Here is a 16,395-nt window from a genome sequence, read left to right as displayed (position 1 = left end):
AAACTAAGTAATCTACAATAAAGCATATGAGGTTGTGGTTTGATGTACATTTAATCTGACATTGCTGCCAGAAAATGCGTGCCCCCTTTCTGCTTCCATTCCACATATTTCTGCATTTGTGGAGCACTCTGTTGTGCTGGGACAGATTGTGTGGCCTTGTCGTGGTGGCTGTGGGACAGCCAGTCGTCAGGGAATTGGATTTGGGTGGGCGGGAATTCTTTGGATAACTCTTCAGCCAGAGCAGTTTCCTTGAATTAAGATTGCTGTGCAGTGCCTGTTGTGATGCAGCACTGTTGACTGTGCAGGGGACAAAACAAGGAAGGAGCATGTCACAAGAACTTCTGTTTTGGGCATCAGATCAGCTTGAAAAAAAGAAAGTTGAACTACCACTTGATTCTAACCGATAGTACCAAAGGATGTTCTGGAAAAAAACCTTACAAAGTTTAATGCCTATGAAAACATAGAGGGAATGTCTCTCTCAAGCATCATAATTTTTTTCAGTCTGTGTGATACCTTTTCTTAGAGGAACTCCCTATATAACTCAGAGGGGAAAAGGAAAGCTAGCTATCTGCTATTGCTGTTTTTTCTCTTTTAATTTTTATTTCATGATTTATTCAGAATTTTTTTGCCTTCGTCCCATCATTTCACTACAAAATATATCCACAGAATTTTGCACAGATGCTTAGTTTGTCTTTTTAGGAGAAAGCAGCCTATTTCTATCCTCTGTAGCTGCAAAATTGTAGCTAAAAACAGTCAGCTTCCTGAAACAGCAGTTGGTCTAGGGCAATCCCTCTGAGAAGCGTTAAATATTCAGTTATCTCAATAGAGTTTTAAAATTTCCAGCCTGAAAGATGGCAGCTGGTTGGAGATTGACACTGTTTTCTGCTAAGATGGCATAGGTTCTTAGCTAATGTGCGTGTCGTGCATGCATTAAGTTTCGGTGCAGTTCTTGGGACAATTTCCTGTCGGTACGAAGGCTTAGACAAATGACAAGTGTAAATGTTTCATGACTGCATAAATTGAAACCTTCTGTGCAATGTATTCATTCTGGCTACTGATGTTAAAATTTAATGTTGTATTAAATTTGGTGAAAATCTATTGTTTATACTCAAATTAATTGCACATAATGTTCAGCGTGGAGAAGAATAGTACAGTACTTCTACTGATGTTTAGAATCCTGGCTCCTCTAGGGTACGCAGGCTCTTGACTGCTCCTTTGTTATTAAATTCTTCAGTTCACGTTTAGCTTCTGTGTGATTGATAAATAAGTAGGGAAGACGGTAGTCCACTCTGCAACCCAAAACAAGCCGCCTTACCAAATCTCCTGACCGTACCTTTCCCCTTCTCATTCTTCAGATCAAAAGGCCCTTTCAGCAAAGTTCGAACTGGCCCTGGTCGGGGTCGGAAGCGTAAGATTGCTCTGTCCAGCCAGTCAGCATCATCCGAAGGAGGATACCTGGAGCAGACAGACGTCTTGGACTTCTGCAGAGATGGCAGCACCACCTTGAAGTTTAACAAGAAAACCAAAGGGCTTATAGATGGCCTTACTAAATTCTTCACTCCCTCCCCTGATGGACGAAAAGCTCGAGGGGAAGTGGTAGACTATTCTCAGCAGTATAGGATCAGGAAAAAGGGTACCAGGAAATCTAGCACTTCAGAATGGCCCACAGGTAAAGATTTTTCACCCTGCCAATGTAAGTATCCTGTAAACCAAGAAAATGTTCAAAGGCTAGGATGCTGAAGTGACTAGAATTGTTAGAGGCTGGAAACTTTGAGCCGAAAGTTAACACTCAAATGCAGTTATCTTTGGTGCATTGTGGTGGAATACCAGTTGGAAAAGGAAGCGATCCTAGAGACCTTTGCCTCTTTATATATGATGGTCAGGTGTGGTGAGGGATTAAATGATTACTGTGAGGTAAAATGCCCCTTGATTATGAGGGGCTTGCAGGTAGCGAAACGTGCTAAATAATGTCACATTTGAAAGAAGTGATGTAGGGAGTGGTTAATAAAAATAAGAACAGCAACGTAGAAGTATGAAATGGGAAACAGATAATTAAAACCAGTCTGACAGACCCATGAGTTTCCAATCTATGGTATGGGCTTGCATGCAAATGTTTCTTAATTTTCTCAGCCATAGAGGAGCCTGCTTCGTGCAGTTAGTCGCCTTCTTGCTGGAGAGCATCCCTTCTTTGGAACGCAGTTCTGCTTTCCTTGTTTTCTAGCTTAAGATATTAATCTGTGACTGGACCTTGATTTAATCTCTGTATTCAGACCTTTACAGTCTTGTTGAATAGTTTCATAGCTTCGATTGTTCCTAAGCAAGCAGTGGAAAGTATTCCACAATAACATACAAGGTTTACAACTTTAGAATAGTTATGTACCTTAGCCTGGCTGGTACTGGAAGAACAATAATGTATCTTAATGCTTTGGGGGTGAAGTGAAGTGTCTTGTGGGTTTTGTTTGCTTTTTTGTGGAAGGAGTGTTTCTTGGGGGCTGAACGTAAGTGTCCTGGTTTTGGTTGCACCAGATACGGCATTTAAATAGTTGGGATCCTTGTTTGTGAGAAACGGCCGTAGTGTTGAGCCGTTTATCCCAAACTGTCTCACTGTTACAAATGCCTTGATGATACTATCAATGTCTAAGTGGCGAGTTTTGGACCTGGCTAAATATGTGACAATGCTTCTTACATGGTCACAAATCCAGAACTGGTTCTTCCTTTGTGGTCCCAAATCTGAATAGAAAATCCTATCAAAAACCTCGGCACAGTGTCTGAATACAGCCGGAAGATATTTGTCACTGCACTAAAAAGCAAGTACTCCTTTGTAAACGCAGGTGAAGACAATTTTCTCTCTCATTTACAGACAATCAGGATGGCTGGGACGGAAAACAGGAAAACGAGGAGCGTTTTTTCGGGAGCCAGGATGTCTTAACTGAAAAAGACATGGAGCTGTTTAGGGATATTCAGGAACAAGCACTGCAGGTAAAGTTAAATTTTCAGTGTCTGGCAGTAAGTACCAAATCTGTAAAAGAAATTTAAACAAACCCAAAAATCCCACCCCACCCCAACAACAAAACCCAAGAAATACAGACTCCAGATGAGTCAGTCTGTCATAGAGGCTAATGTGCTTGGTTTCTGCTGCTTGAGAGTGATGGGGAACTGACCTCAGGAGAGCTGAACGATAGTAGAGAAGTGAGCATAAGAGGCTAAGGTGGGCATCTAAAAAGCCTTGAGGGCTGTGGCTTCAGTTGTGTCAGGACACAGCGCTGTCAAATAGCTGGTAAAATGTGTGGACTGTTAATAAAATATGGGACTCTGCTGGCAGCGTGGGTCACACAGGGCCTCTGGCTAATTAAAACATTCTTTTTCTAGATATTTTAACTCCTTATGGAGCAGGATAGGGTATTACTGTGTGTGTCTGTATGCACATACATGTGCATATATGCGTGTGCGTAATATGTGTGTGTGCATCTCTCTACCTGTCCATTTCAATAACTTGAATGGTCTTATGACTTATCTCCTTCTGAAGCCAAAGAGGTCGATTGGCTTTATGCAGTGACTTCCCTGAACAGTGCTTCACGAAGTATAACTGTTCTCGTAAACTTCTCCAGGTATTTGACTTCTGTTCATTTACCTATGATTCTGTCATAGGCTGATTTAATTCCACTACACTAAATATAGTCTCTGTAGCAAAAGAGTTAATGAACAATGAATTGTGATAAGACTGAACTACACTGTGCGTGTGATAAAGCAGACTAAGATGAAGTGCAATTAACTCTTTTATTGGGGTGCAAATACAACACTACTGTATAACACTGCTTATTTCAAACTTTGTTACGGGTTAGTTTTTCTAAAATCAAACCCGTAACAAAGTTTGAAATAAGCAGTGTTTGAGCATTGAGCAAATCACGTATGAGACTACGGCTTGTGACCATAATTATGTTTTAGAAAAATAACTGAAGATCTGAGACGAAATCTGCGGAAATATACCCAGAATAGAGAAAATATTAATCTCCAAACATCTGCTTAGAAAAAGGAGCAAGTTTTGGAGAGTTGTGTTTGGGTTTTGTTGTTGGTTTTGTTTTTGTTTCTTTTTTTTTCCCCCTGTAGGGGGAAAATAGTTGTTGTAGATTAAATACTTTAAATTTAAGGTGGCTAGTTGGTTGCTTTTGGTGAGGAAGGGGTTGACCAGAGTTGTGATGCAGCTGACACTGGGACCCTGTGCGTGTACACTGAGCTAACTGCCTCGCCAAAGAAAGTGGAAATACAGGGTGACGTATCAAAGGCTTCTGAGTGAGCTGAGGAAAAGGCACTGCATATTAAATGTTCAAGAAGAAAGTGGTTCAGAGCTATCTGTGGCCAGCGTAGAGGCAGAAGCAGCAGCCCGCTGTCGCAGGCTTTCTTCTAACGACTGACGTGTGAACAGTAGTACGGGAGCTGGGTCTCCGCACCCGTGTCGGGCCGTCCTTTGGAGGAGGGGTTTGTTGCTGAGAAGGCGGCGTAGGTGCAGGACTCGTTGTTGCAGGTGCGCGTTACTGTTTTCCTTAAGACTGTCAGATGCCTGGGATAATGGTTTGTGTTGAGCTGTTGCACTGGGCGATAATGGCAAGGCCTTTGAAGCTGCAGGGCAGGAAGTGCTTAACTACGGATTGTCATAGCCACAAAGGGCTGCCTTCATAAACTGCTCTTTGGGTGACTTGTTCTGCCAAGGAGTCAAATTCTTGTGTGGCGCTCAGCCTGGTTTCACTTACCAAAAACACAGAGGAGGTGCTTTCCTTTCCTCATGGAGTCCTCACCAATAGCAAAAGGTTTTAGCGCCCAAGATTGTGCTTATTTGATACTATTGTCTTAATTCTTTTTCTTAAATACTAGGGAGTTTGTTCTTATTAAATCTAGCTGTTCAGTTGAAGTGAGATAAATTGACTGTCTTATCTAGTTTCCGTCCTAGTATGTAGCCTAAGATGAAAGGAGAAGCCTAAGGAATAAATCAATAAACTGATAGGAAAAAAATAATTAAGTGGTTGTGGATCACACGCAGGTAATAAGCGCTAAGACCTTATTTGGCTGACTACTGAAATATTCTGGTTATCTTCTGAGTAAGAATAGAAGGAAACATGAATCAGTTACTGATGGCTCTATTTGGAGCTCTTGGATTAAATATTTTCATAGGAGATTACTGTCCTTTTTCATCTAGATAGAGCTCCTTAAAATATGTATGCTTAGGATTAGATTCTGAGGTGACTTCTGCCTACACCAGTCCCACCTGGGAAACTTGGCAAAATGTTAATTTGGAACGTTAGCCCTTCAGACCCTAAACCATTGTCCTGGGTACAGCTGCTTCATTCTGCTAGCATCAGTTGCATACAGGTAATTCACTGGTACTCCTCACGTGAGTTTCTGAATGGTCTCATTTACGGTCTCATTTATTAATAGCTTTGCAATCCAGGTGGTTCACATGATAATGCAAGGCCAGTGGGAATATTTGGATTTCTAATTGTGCAAGTGACAGTCTTTGAGAGAAAATCTTCATGGATTGACAAAACATTTGGTTTCTTTGAAAGCAGAGCATTTAGTTCCCTTATTTTTAGTTCCCATAAAATATACAGTTACTATCAGAGAGACAGTGGAAATAAAGGTTGTCTAAATAATTTAAAAATACTATATTTTCTATTTTTTTCTTCTACTAAATAATTTGAGTCTTTAAGTCTTCTGCACTTGTGATGATAAGCAGGTAGCTGTACCCTGAGTATTGTTTTGGTAGGTACTACGTTCACAGTAGTACATACAGTCTCGGAGCTGGGAGAACCCTGATGTGTTATGTTAGGTACTTGAGTATTCTGGATCTTAACCTCAGGAGCAGTTTTATGTGTTTCTGTTCTTGGCTATTGAAATAACGAGAAAGGAAATAGCAACGGGACTGAAAAAAGATTGTATTAAATTTTACTGTGTACTAATTTGTATTTAAAACTACGACATACAACAGCGTGAAAGGTAGTGGAGGTATGTGGTATGACAGTGCTTACTAATTCATCCTTTTTGTGAATCACATGCTTGCTTGATGTGTGACTGGTTTTTAGTGTCAGAAAGCAACATCTGCATCTTCCTGATTCTCTGAGTTTGAGTAGGATGGACTGTGTAGATAAGAATGTTTTAATTTATTTCATCTTGGAAGGCTTTCACTTGGAAATTCACAAAAACTTTTTTTTTTTTTTCCCCTTGCATAGAAAGTAGGGGTGACTGGGCCTCCTGATCCACAAGTCCGATGCCCTTCTGTCATCGAATTTGGCAAGTATGAAATCCAGACCTGGTACTCCTCCCCGTATCCACAGGAATACTCGAGGTATGACTGAACGTTCTTCTTTGTTCTGCTTCAGTGTTTATGGGAAAGCTGTACTCCAGCAGGCATAGAAATCTTAAGAAGATTCTATCTGAATGTAGGACAGAAGCAAAGTGCACATAATCCAGAGACTTTTCAGGGTAGTTAATAGATGTCTTAAGGTCTTTTTAGGCTGAGTCAAAAAGTTGATAAGCTCTCTGCAACAACCTGGTATGCTGCGAGCATTCAGACTGCCACAGGAACGTATGATTAGATGGGTTCCCAAAGAACTGACATATTGCACGCTCTGAGGAGGGAGCAGCCTCAGCTAAATGACCTGGTACTGGGCATGTAAGTGATGAGAGTATCCGGCTCTCGGAGTTCATTGGTTCTTTACATGTGGCACCATAGAATGGTTCGGGTTGGAACGGACCTTTAAAGACCATCTAGTCCAACCCCTGGCCCTGGGCAGGGACATCTTTCACTAGATCAGGTTGCTCACAACCCCATCCAGCCTGACCTTGAACACTTCCAGCAATGGGGCAACCTCTGTGGGCAACTTTTTCCAGTGTCTGACCACCCTTATCGTAAAAAATGTCTTCCTTCTGTCCAATCTAAATCCACCCTCTTTCAGCTTCAAACCATTGCCCCTTGTCTCATCACTACAGGCCCCGATAAAAAGTCTCTCTCTGTCTTTCTTACAAGCCCCCTTTATATATTGAAAGGCCGCAGTAAGGTCTCCCCGGATGCGGTTGGCTTTTTGGGCTGCAAGCACACACTGCTGGCTCATGTCCAGTTTTTCATCCACCAGTATCTGCAAGTCCTTCTCCGCAGGGCGGCTCTCCCTCCCTTCACCCCCAGCCGGTATTGATGCTGGGGGTTGCCCCGACGCGGGGGCAGGACCTTACGCTTTGCCTTGTTGAACTTCACGAGGTTCTCGTCAGCCCACTCCTCCAGCCTGTCAGGGTCCCTCTGGATGCCCTCCCTTCCCTCCAGCGAATCAACTGCAGCCCTCCTCCTGATAAAAAATAATAAATTCGTTTAGGGAATAGGATGTTAACTGTGTATTAAATGGTTTGATTAGAAATGGCTGTGTACTATCTATGGGAGTTGAAAGAAAAATAAATAGAAATGTCACAGGAATTACTTTGATGTATTATTTTTATGCTGTATGTAGTTCAACACAGCTAAAGAAGATGTTTAAAGAACATGTTTAATGTTACGCGTTTTGGCATCTGAAAGATTGTTGTGCTGTGATGCACGTATAGTTGTTCTGATGTTCTCTTGCTTAAGAACTTTGCAAACTGTCTGAATTGTGAACTCTCCAAACTTTAACTTGATTCAGACAGAAGAATAACTTCGAAGGGCCATAGCTAGAGAGAGAGAATGAAATTAAACTCTTTATTCTACCATTTAATAAGAGCCTGTGGTCTGTCACGAGGAACTATTTTAGCTCTGCTAAAGGCATTGAAGGTAACTGAAAAGAGCATCCCTGCCCAAGCTAGAGTATGTAAATGGAGTCGAGTGCAAGTGTCCCAATATTGTTGTGATTTAAATTGTTCATGTCAATGTAGTACGTAAAAGGGTTTTAAAGCAAACGGAGAGATGGTGGTGTGAGCCATTGCTCAGGGATGCACCCAGCTGTCTGTTACAAGGAGGGAAGGGAGAGAATAGCAACTCTCGGTCATCCTAGCATCGCTAGTGCGAAGCTGGGGGGGGTTGCTATTTTTTCTAGGATTTTAATCGATGCATGTGTTTCTTCTGACATAATAATTTTAAAGTAATTATGCAGGACATTAAGTACATTTTTTTAATATGCATTCGTTACAGAATAAGTAAGTGCCATGACTTTAAGTATGGTAAGGTGTTGTTGGCCTGATTAGCACATACACAAGGTCAGTATATACTGGGTTTGTTTTCATCAAGCTCTCTACCTGCAGGAGTGAGAAATTTATACAAAAGTCTGTATCTCCAGTCTTTGATCTTTCTTTATCTGTGCTTACAGGCTACCCAAGTTGTACCTTTGTGAATTCTGTCTAAAGTATATGAAAAGCAGAACTATTCTCCAACAGCATATGAAAAAATGTGGCTGGTTTCATCCTCCAGCCAATGAAATTTACAGAAAAAACAATATTTCAGTCTTTGAGGTAAGTTAGAAAACTAAGCCGCTCACTTTTATCTATAGAAGAGGGTCTTCAGCACCCCATCGTGTGACAAGTTTTCCATAGCCCTGAAGATCTTCACTCTTGAAGCATTCAGTTGCTAAGAGTGAAGAACTACAAGGAAGCAGTGGGAGCTGACCTCATGTATAGATTATTCATCCATAAAACATATGAGAAGGCCCGCTTTGTAAAAATGCATTTTCATTTTAGGAAAATGAATTTTAAGTTCTCTCTTCAGCTAATGAACGAAACAGTGACTTGGCCACGGCCTTTATGCTGTGGAAGTTGAAGTCCTTTGAGACGTTACCTGTGACAGAGAAGTCTTCCTCTCCTGTTAGACGCTTCAAATGTACAGGGATACCCAGACGAACCATGTCCTTGCAGGACAGCAAATGGAGTAACAAAACTTTTCCTCATTTCTGTAAGGTTGATGGCAACGTCAGCACTATCTACTGCCAGAATTTGTGCTTGTTAGCCAAACTCTTCCTGGACCATAAGACTCTCTATTACGATGTGGAGCCATTTCTTTTCTACGTGCTGACACAGAATGACGTCAAGGGCTGTCACCTTGTTGGCTACTTTTCCAAGGCAAGTATTTGAGTACTTCAGGCTTGGAACTGCCTTTGCTATGGTGAGAAATGCTGCTTCAGAGTCTTTAACTTGTTGTAATGTAGGCTCTTGCATTTCATATAATACATTATGTAATATAGGTATAGACATCCGTTGCAAGCAGATTTTATTTATGTTGCATTCCGAGACCACCAGCTAAGAACAACCAAGTTTCCCCATAATGTTGAATAGTTTATATTCTCTAAGGAACTTGTACTGCAGCTAGTAGCTAAAATCCCCTCAACTCTTCAAATGACTTTGGTCATTTGGTGGTGATGGGTAGTACTGTTCGTGAGATAGATTGTTACCAAGTATTCTATCTCATCTTTCCTTCTGTAAATACATTGTTTTCCAAACAGGTTTGGCAATTTTGCACCTCATTTCAAACCTTTTATTTTTTTGACGGAACAGGGCCAAGATTTCAGACAGGCCTTTTATTAAGATTTTTATCTGTGATTGTTTTACTTGTTTTTAAATAGCATTAATTGAAGCTTTTCCTTTCAGTCTTCAGAACAGCAGATTTGAGATTGGATTTTAGTATGTTGTGGTTATAACGTTTAAAGATTCACTGGAATACTGCAATCTTTTTCAGTGAATTTAGCTGCCTTTGGATTTATGCTTTGAACTTTATCTGCCCGTGTTCTTTACTGTATTGTATCTAAGCAGAAGGTGGTAGTTGTGTCAAGGTTTCATTCTTTTTGTTTTTCTGAACTGAAATGGTGGTAATAAAATTTTAATATTATTCTCTCTTTGAAAGTCTTTCCTCGGCTCATGTACAACATTGTTGTTCCTAAGAAGCTTTGACTGTGGCTTTCTGTCTCAGTTTTTGCTATAGAAGTAATTAGGGACTTGTACAGAACAACTTCTACTATTTCTCACTGGTCTTTCTTTTTTTTTTTTTCTTTTTTTTTTTAATTTACTGCTTCTTTCCCAACAGGAGAAACACTGCCAACAGAAGTACAATGTTTCCTGTATAATGATTCTTCCACAATACCAGCGTAAGGGCTATGGCAGGTTCCTAATTGACTTCAGTAAGGAACTTTTTCTTCACTTTTTTTTAGTCTTTGTCTTTTCATATTTTAAAGAAAGTCTTAACTGTGGAGGGGGATGTTTTTCAAATTAAAAAACATCTCGGGACAAAGGATTCTAAAGCTCACGAAATCATCTGAGCTTCACAATTTATTCTTATTGTTCGAAGGCTTCAATTCTAATGACAAATTGATCGTTTTTCCCCTAGTTCTCATGTTTCTTGTGTAAGCCATTGTGGTAGAAACTATGGGCATGTGTCAGTACGGTGTTTTTAGCAGAAGCTTACCTTGTGCGTATAGTTCTCTCTACGGAAAGCCAGCCCCAAAACTGCACGGTCTGTTGAAACCTTCAGCAGCTTGATTAAGTGAATGAGTGCCTTAAGCAAGAGGTAGTCATAGTTACATTTTAATTTGGCTTTGAGAGCAACGAAAGCAGACATGCTTAGGCTCTGAATACTCAAACAATTCTCAGATTCATACATGGATCTCGGCAAGTTCACGGGGAAACTTCCCACTGTAACTATCTCTCTCTTGTTATGCTGGGTGCAATCTAACGTAGCCTGCCCTGTGGACATGCTAATTTTGGAATTAATGTCTACAGGCAAAACCCTACTGGTTTAATTACATTAGAATGATTTTGCTGGTAAATATCCTTGTGTAGATAAGTTGTTGTTGTCCTGAAAATATTGGTGAAACAAAGGAACTCAGTGTTGTATCCTGAGAAATCAACAAACATATACATTAGAGCTGCGGAGAGAAGACGCGTTTGTCAGCTGGTTCTCCCCTCGCCCCTTGGTCGTACTGGGGAGGTATAACCTCTCGGTCTGTATTGAACCTGCGCAGTGTATCGCAGTCTTAAATTAAGTAAGTCTCTGCAGAGAGAGCTCGGTACTCGCCAGTATGGCCCTGAAGTTTGACAGTAGAGAATTTTCAAGAAAATTGTTTGCCATATTAGTTTTAAATGGCTAAAATATGTTTTCCCTCTGTCATCTTCAAAATTGCTATTGCAATTGGAAGAGACTCAGCAGATCGTACTTCAGGCTTAGTATAGTTTCTAGGCAGGCGACTGCTGCCATCTCGTGGCATTGCCCATAGCCAATGTCTGATGGCAGTGTAGTTTAGAAATCTTATGCTCTATCATTGAATAACAGGAGTTTAAACCAAAAAAAATAACCGGTCAGACCACTCAGTGTATCCTTCAAAGCTATAATCTATATCTTGTAGGCAGCATTCAGCTACTTTCTGGAAAAATGCCTTTGTAGAAGTTGGGGTGGAAACAGAAGCTATGTATGCTAATTTTTTGAAACTTTTTTCTTGTCTGTCTTTAGGCTATTTGCTTTCAAAGCGTGAGGGTCAAGCAGGATCACCAGAGAAGCCCCTGTCAGACCTGGGGCGCCTCTCATATATGGCTTATTGGAAAAGTGTAATATTGGAGTGCCTTTATCATCAACATGACAAGCAATTAAGTATCAAGAAGTTGAGTAAGCTGACTGGAATCTGCCCTCAAGATATCACTTCCACTCTCCATCACCTACGAATGCTTGACTTCCGTGGTGATCAGTGAGTACAGGAGTCCTGTTGTATTTCCAGAGAGCTTCAGATGTATTTGAATGAAATTTAATGGTGTTTTTAGACAAGTCGCATCTAATAAGCTTGATTTTATTTAAGACTTAAGTGTCCAAATACTGGCTGTAGAGATTTATGATGCTCACATTCGATCCAAGAATTGTTCAGTGCCAAAGCTGGATCAGATTTCCAGCTGTGTAGCTCTGCAGCTGTGGAACTTCTGAGTAATTTCCAGCTGTGAGAGGAAGCAAGCTGGTCTCGGCCACGTTCTCTTGGGGTCCCTCAGTATAATCAGTCTAACATACTCGCAAAACAGAGCAAAGGCAGCGACTTCCCTTCTCCAGAGGGAAATCTGTTCCTTTTTCCAGTCACTGAGCAGACAGTTGTTTCTCCCCTTTTCTCTGTGCCTCAAAGATGCCATGAACTGTGTGGATTAACATGGGATGCTTGGACAGGGGGATAGATCACGGGGAGAAATGAGGTGTGTGGACATAGAATAGAGGGAGTCTGCTTGCCCAGCTGAGCAGACAAGTCAAGTGAAATACGGGGAATCATTCTTGATTCAGACCATAGCAGCTTTGGGAGTGGGATTGTATTCTGTTGTGTTTTGTGTTAAACTTGGAACTTCTTTGCAAAACTTGAAGTTATTTGAGAACAGTTTTATGTCCTCGTTTCACAGTATGCTTTAATCAGCGATGTGACTCTCAGCCCCCTGAATGAAGTCCACTCTGGTAGTGGGACTGTAACTTTTTAAAGCAGTCCTTTTATTATCATTCAGTGTCTTTCGCCTTACGTTGCCTGTTCCCCAAATGTCATACCCCTTGTCCATTTAACACATAATAAAAGTGAGACTCTGCAGCTGAATGTTACCCATGGAAGGATAATGGCTTCACCGTTAACAAGAAGTGGAAAGAATTTAACAACACTTACGCAGTTTTAAGGTGCTTTCTCGGGTAGTCTGACGGTACTGCAAATTGTACAGTTTTAAGGAGCCTTCTGTCTTCTCTGAAGTTATTCATGGCAGCACTGATTGAGAGTGCACAGATTTTTCTGTAGTATCTTATATCTGTTTCGCATGACAACATGTACGGTGTGTAGCCTGTTGTTGATCAGAGTATTATTACTGTTTAGATTTGTGATCATTCGTCGGGAGAAACTTATCCAGGAACATATGGCAAAGCTGAGAACTAATGTCCGACCGATAGATGTGGATGCAGAATGTCTGCGTTGGACACCTGTTATCGTTTCCAACTCCGTTGTCTCTGAAGATGAAGAAGAGGAGACGGAGGATGGGGAAAATGAAGAGCAACAACAGCAGAAAGAAAAGGATCCAGAGACCAGCGTAAGAGTGAATCTGTTACTTTTGTGTGGCACGTAGTTTACACTTTGTGCTTTTGCAGGCAATGCTAACACGATTTCAAATGCCAAGCTTGGGCGTTTGGCATAATCGTAAAAAGCAATGCGTTCATGATTACTTTATGTATCTTTATAGTTTCAGATTAGAAACTAAAAATAGGGAAAACATTGAGGCATAGTCTAGAGAAAGGCTAAAGATGATTTCTGAAAGGAGTAAAAAGGCTCTTTCTACCCTTAATGATTTTTGAAGTATGTGTTGGGGGGGGGGAACCGGTATTTTTTTAAAAAAAAAAAAAAAAAAAAAGGCAAAAAACAAAACCACGCCACACAAAAAAACCCCAAACAACCCTACCCCCCAAAACCCAAACAAAAATCCTGTCTCCCACTGTCAAGCAATCTGGTCTCTCATCAAATTATTGAAATGGATTTAGCTTTGAAGGCTCCAATATTTCTGTAAGTGACAAATAGCATAAATGGAAACGAGTCAACAAAAACTTTTAACATTTTTCACCAAAGGTTTTTACTGTGTACGTTTGTAAAACCACTAATAGCTCTAGAACGACTGCCCACAGAGCAGTGAAGGTTTCTGAAACCTAGGCTGCTGTCCTTCAAGAGCTGCACTCACATCAGGTGATGAGCACTGACTAGAATACTAAGAGGCAAATTATGCACTGTTACTCTATTTACATTAAACTAATTGTGCATTTTAATGGAAAAAATAGCTTGAAGTTTGTCTCACTCTTTTCTTGAGAATTACACAAATACTGCGTTTGAATGTAGCAAGATGGCGTTTGCATTCCAGCAGGCCACTGGATGGCTGCTGCTGACTGAAGTCACTTGTCGGGAAGCGAACTGAGGTGCCTTCTCACCTGGGAGGAAAGAAGGAGCAGTTAGCACTATTAGAGTCTCGTAAAAGTCAATTCTTTTGTTATTCTCGGATTCTTAAAAGTCATTCTTGTTAAACTTTTCTGGTTTCTCGCTCAAAAACTTTTGTGGAATTGAATTCAGGATAGATGTGCATGCTTAAATAGGAAGTGTGAAATCTATTTGTTTTTATTTAAATCAGATGGTAAAATCAGTCTCATGGGAGAAGAAAGAGCAAGAGCCGTACTCGCCTACAGAGAGTGAAAAAAAGCCGGACATCGTTGCTCCAGCCAATTCTGCACGGCCAAACAAGCACATTTTCCCCCTGGATAGTCTTCCTGCAAACAGTCAGCCATCACGAAGAGGTCGATGGAACCGCAAGGGCAAAAAACTTCGGGAGCCCTTTTGTGAGAAGGAGCCGATATTGCCCATTGAGGACAAAACAGCAGTTCCCAGTGGGCGATGCAGCGAATGCGAGGAGAAATCGGCAGCCTCTCGAGGCCGGTGCAGTGACTGCGAGGAGAAGTCGGCGGCCTTGCAAGGGAGATGTGGTGAATGTGAGGAGAAGTCTCCAGCCCCGAGAGGTCGGTATGCTGAAGATGAGGAAAAATCTGCAGTTTCCCAGGGACAGTATGGCAAAGGTGAAAAATCTGCAATTCCCCGTCGGCAGTACAGCGAAGGCATGGAAAGGTGGAGAGGGCAGTTGAAAAAGAACACGGAGCCACTGAAGTGTAGATTCCCAGAGGACTGCGACAGATTACCCCGCCGCTACAGTGACAGCGATAGGGCGCTTCTGAGGTGTTTTAGTGAGAGCAGTGAAGAGGAAGATGATGAGCCTGTGAGTCCTCGATCGAGCTCTCCACCTGTTCTCACCAAGCCAACATTAAAACGAAAGGTGTGTGCCTTATGTCTCCTTGTCTCTGGCTGTATCACGCAGTCTGTTTTGTCAGTAGGTTGGTGCTTTCTGAAGGATTGTGCAGTTCATGAGGTGTGTGTTAAGTGTGCAGGTAGCATCTTCTTGGTGTTCCAGAGCTCTGTCTGGAGGGTACTTTCTCCTGCCTTTTTGTAATAGTGGTTTTTGTTAAATCAGAGGTAGGTGGGGTTTTTTGGGGGTTTTGTTGTTTGGTTTTTATGGGTTTTGTTTGTTTTTTGTTTGGTTTTTTTTTTTTTTTAATTCTAACTTCTGCCTTGTGCTTTTGATTTTTCCACCTTGGTTACTAAAGCTTTACTCAGTCAGGCAAAATAGAAACAGATATGGTCTTACTTTTAAAACTATCTTGCAAAACACAAATGCTGTCTAAACAACTAAAATCACAGCATAAAGTCTTTGGAATGATTTACCACGGAGACGTCAGTTCTATCAACGTGACCAAGAAAATCCTCTCTGTGTGGGACGCTGCACTAAAAAGTTCTCTTCTATATCATCTTTGCAGCTTGTTTTGAAGTATTCACATCTGTGTTGCAGTGTCTCTGAACTTCCAGCTGTTATGGATGGGCTGTTAGCTTCAGCTGTTTAAATGGTTTATCCTATTACACAAACATCAATCTAGCAGTCTTCATGGAAGGCTGTCGTCTTGCCTTGGATTTGCCATCTGCCTAACTGAAGGCAGGTGCCGGTCAGTATTTCTAGCGAAGCCTGGATTCCAGAAGGGAGCCCTCTGGTCCTGCTTAGACTGTTGAACTCTGCTGTTCATGTTTTCTGTTTCTCAGTGTTTTATTTCTACTGCACATGATAAAATGTCTTCTCTTCTTCCACCTTCCACTTTCAGAAACCAATTCTTCATCGGAAGAGGCGAGTCCGCAAGCGTAAGCACCACAACAGCAGCGTTGTCACTGAAACAATCTCGGAGACCACAGAAGTGCTGGATGAACCATTTGAGGACTCAGACTCTGAACGACCAATGCCTCGATTAGAGCCTACATTCGAGATCGAGGAGGAGGAAGAGGAAGAGGAGGACGAAGAGGAGGAGAATGAACTTTTGTCCAGTGGATACTTTCGGCACTTAGCCCCACCAGACACACTCAGGCATAGACCCTCTGCTAAGAGGAAGTCCAAAGATGAGGAGGAGTCTGATGACACTAATGGTATGTTTGGTGGTATGCTGTTGAAAGTTCGCTATAGATAGTGTGTCAGTGAGTGTCAGATGATACTAGCTCATGATGGAACAAGCTGCTTACCTTGGCTTGTAAATTCTAGCCAAAATGTAGGGTTAGGCATAAATTACCAGTCAAACCAGCCTCAGACATTCCCAAGTCTTATGAAAATGTGGTGCGTGCTTTTAACGATCTTATTAGCAATGACCTGATCACAGGGTGTCCTTCTGATTCAGCGTTCCTAGTGGAATTGGTATCTGTGATTGTGGAAGAACCTGTGCAGCAGGGTCGCTTACAGAAATAAAACAGAAATTAATTGGAGAGCACTCGGTTTTCCGTAACAAAGAGAATTAATAAATTGTCTCCTTTGAGATCTTGTTCTTCATCACATTGCATGTCCTGC

At 41.4% G+C, this 16,395-nt stretch overlaps 1 protein-coding gene across 3 annotated transcripts in view; it reads left to right on the top strand.

Moving 5' to 3' along the window:
* LOC309602951 (histone acetyltransferase KAT6A-like) overlaps nucleotides 1-16,395 on the top strand; it is a 51,682-nt gene that overhangs the window by 25,449 nt on the left and 9,838 nt on the right. For 2 of the 3 annotated variants that reach the window (XM_082337129.1, XM_082337131.1), the window contains 10 exons: nucleotides 1,356-1,693; nucleotides 2,861-2,979; nucleotides 6,222-6,337; nucleotides 8,319-8,460; nucleotides 8,902-9,063; nucleotides 10,022-10,115; nucleotides 11,441-11,672; nucleotides 12,810-13,020; nucleotides 14,101-14,793; nucleotides 15,668-15,983. In XM_082337129.1, the coding sequence (XP_082193255.1) occupies nucleotides 1,356-1,693; nucleotides 2,861-2,979; nucleotides 6,222-6,337; nucleotides 8,319-8,460; nucleotides 8,902-9,063; nucleotides 10,022-10,115; nucleotides 11,441-11,672; nucleotides 12,810-13,020; nucleotides 14,101-14,793; nucleotides 15,668-15,983 (2,423 nt within the window). The remainder of the gene's footprint in view (nucleotides 1-1,355; nucleotides 1,694-2,860; nucleotides 2,980-6,221; nucleotides 6,338-8,318; nucleotides 8,461-8,901; nucleotides 9,064-10,021; nucleotides 10,116-11,440; nucleotides 11,673-12,809; nucleotides 13,021-14,100; nucleotides 14,794-15,667; nucleotides 15,984-16,395) is intronic. The other variant, XM_082337130.1, reaches the window with a different exon arrangement.

The sequence above is a fragment of the Platalea leucorodia genome (genome assembly GCF_965183815.1).
Source record: "Platalea leucorodia genome assembly, chromosome: Z".
Classification (NCBI taxonomy): Eukaryota; Metazoa; Chordata; class Aves; order Pelecaniformes; family Threskiornithidae; genus Platalea; species Platalea leucorodia.
Note: the sequence above shows the minus strand (reverse complement) of the source record. Positions and strands in the feature narration are given on the sequence as shown.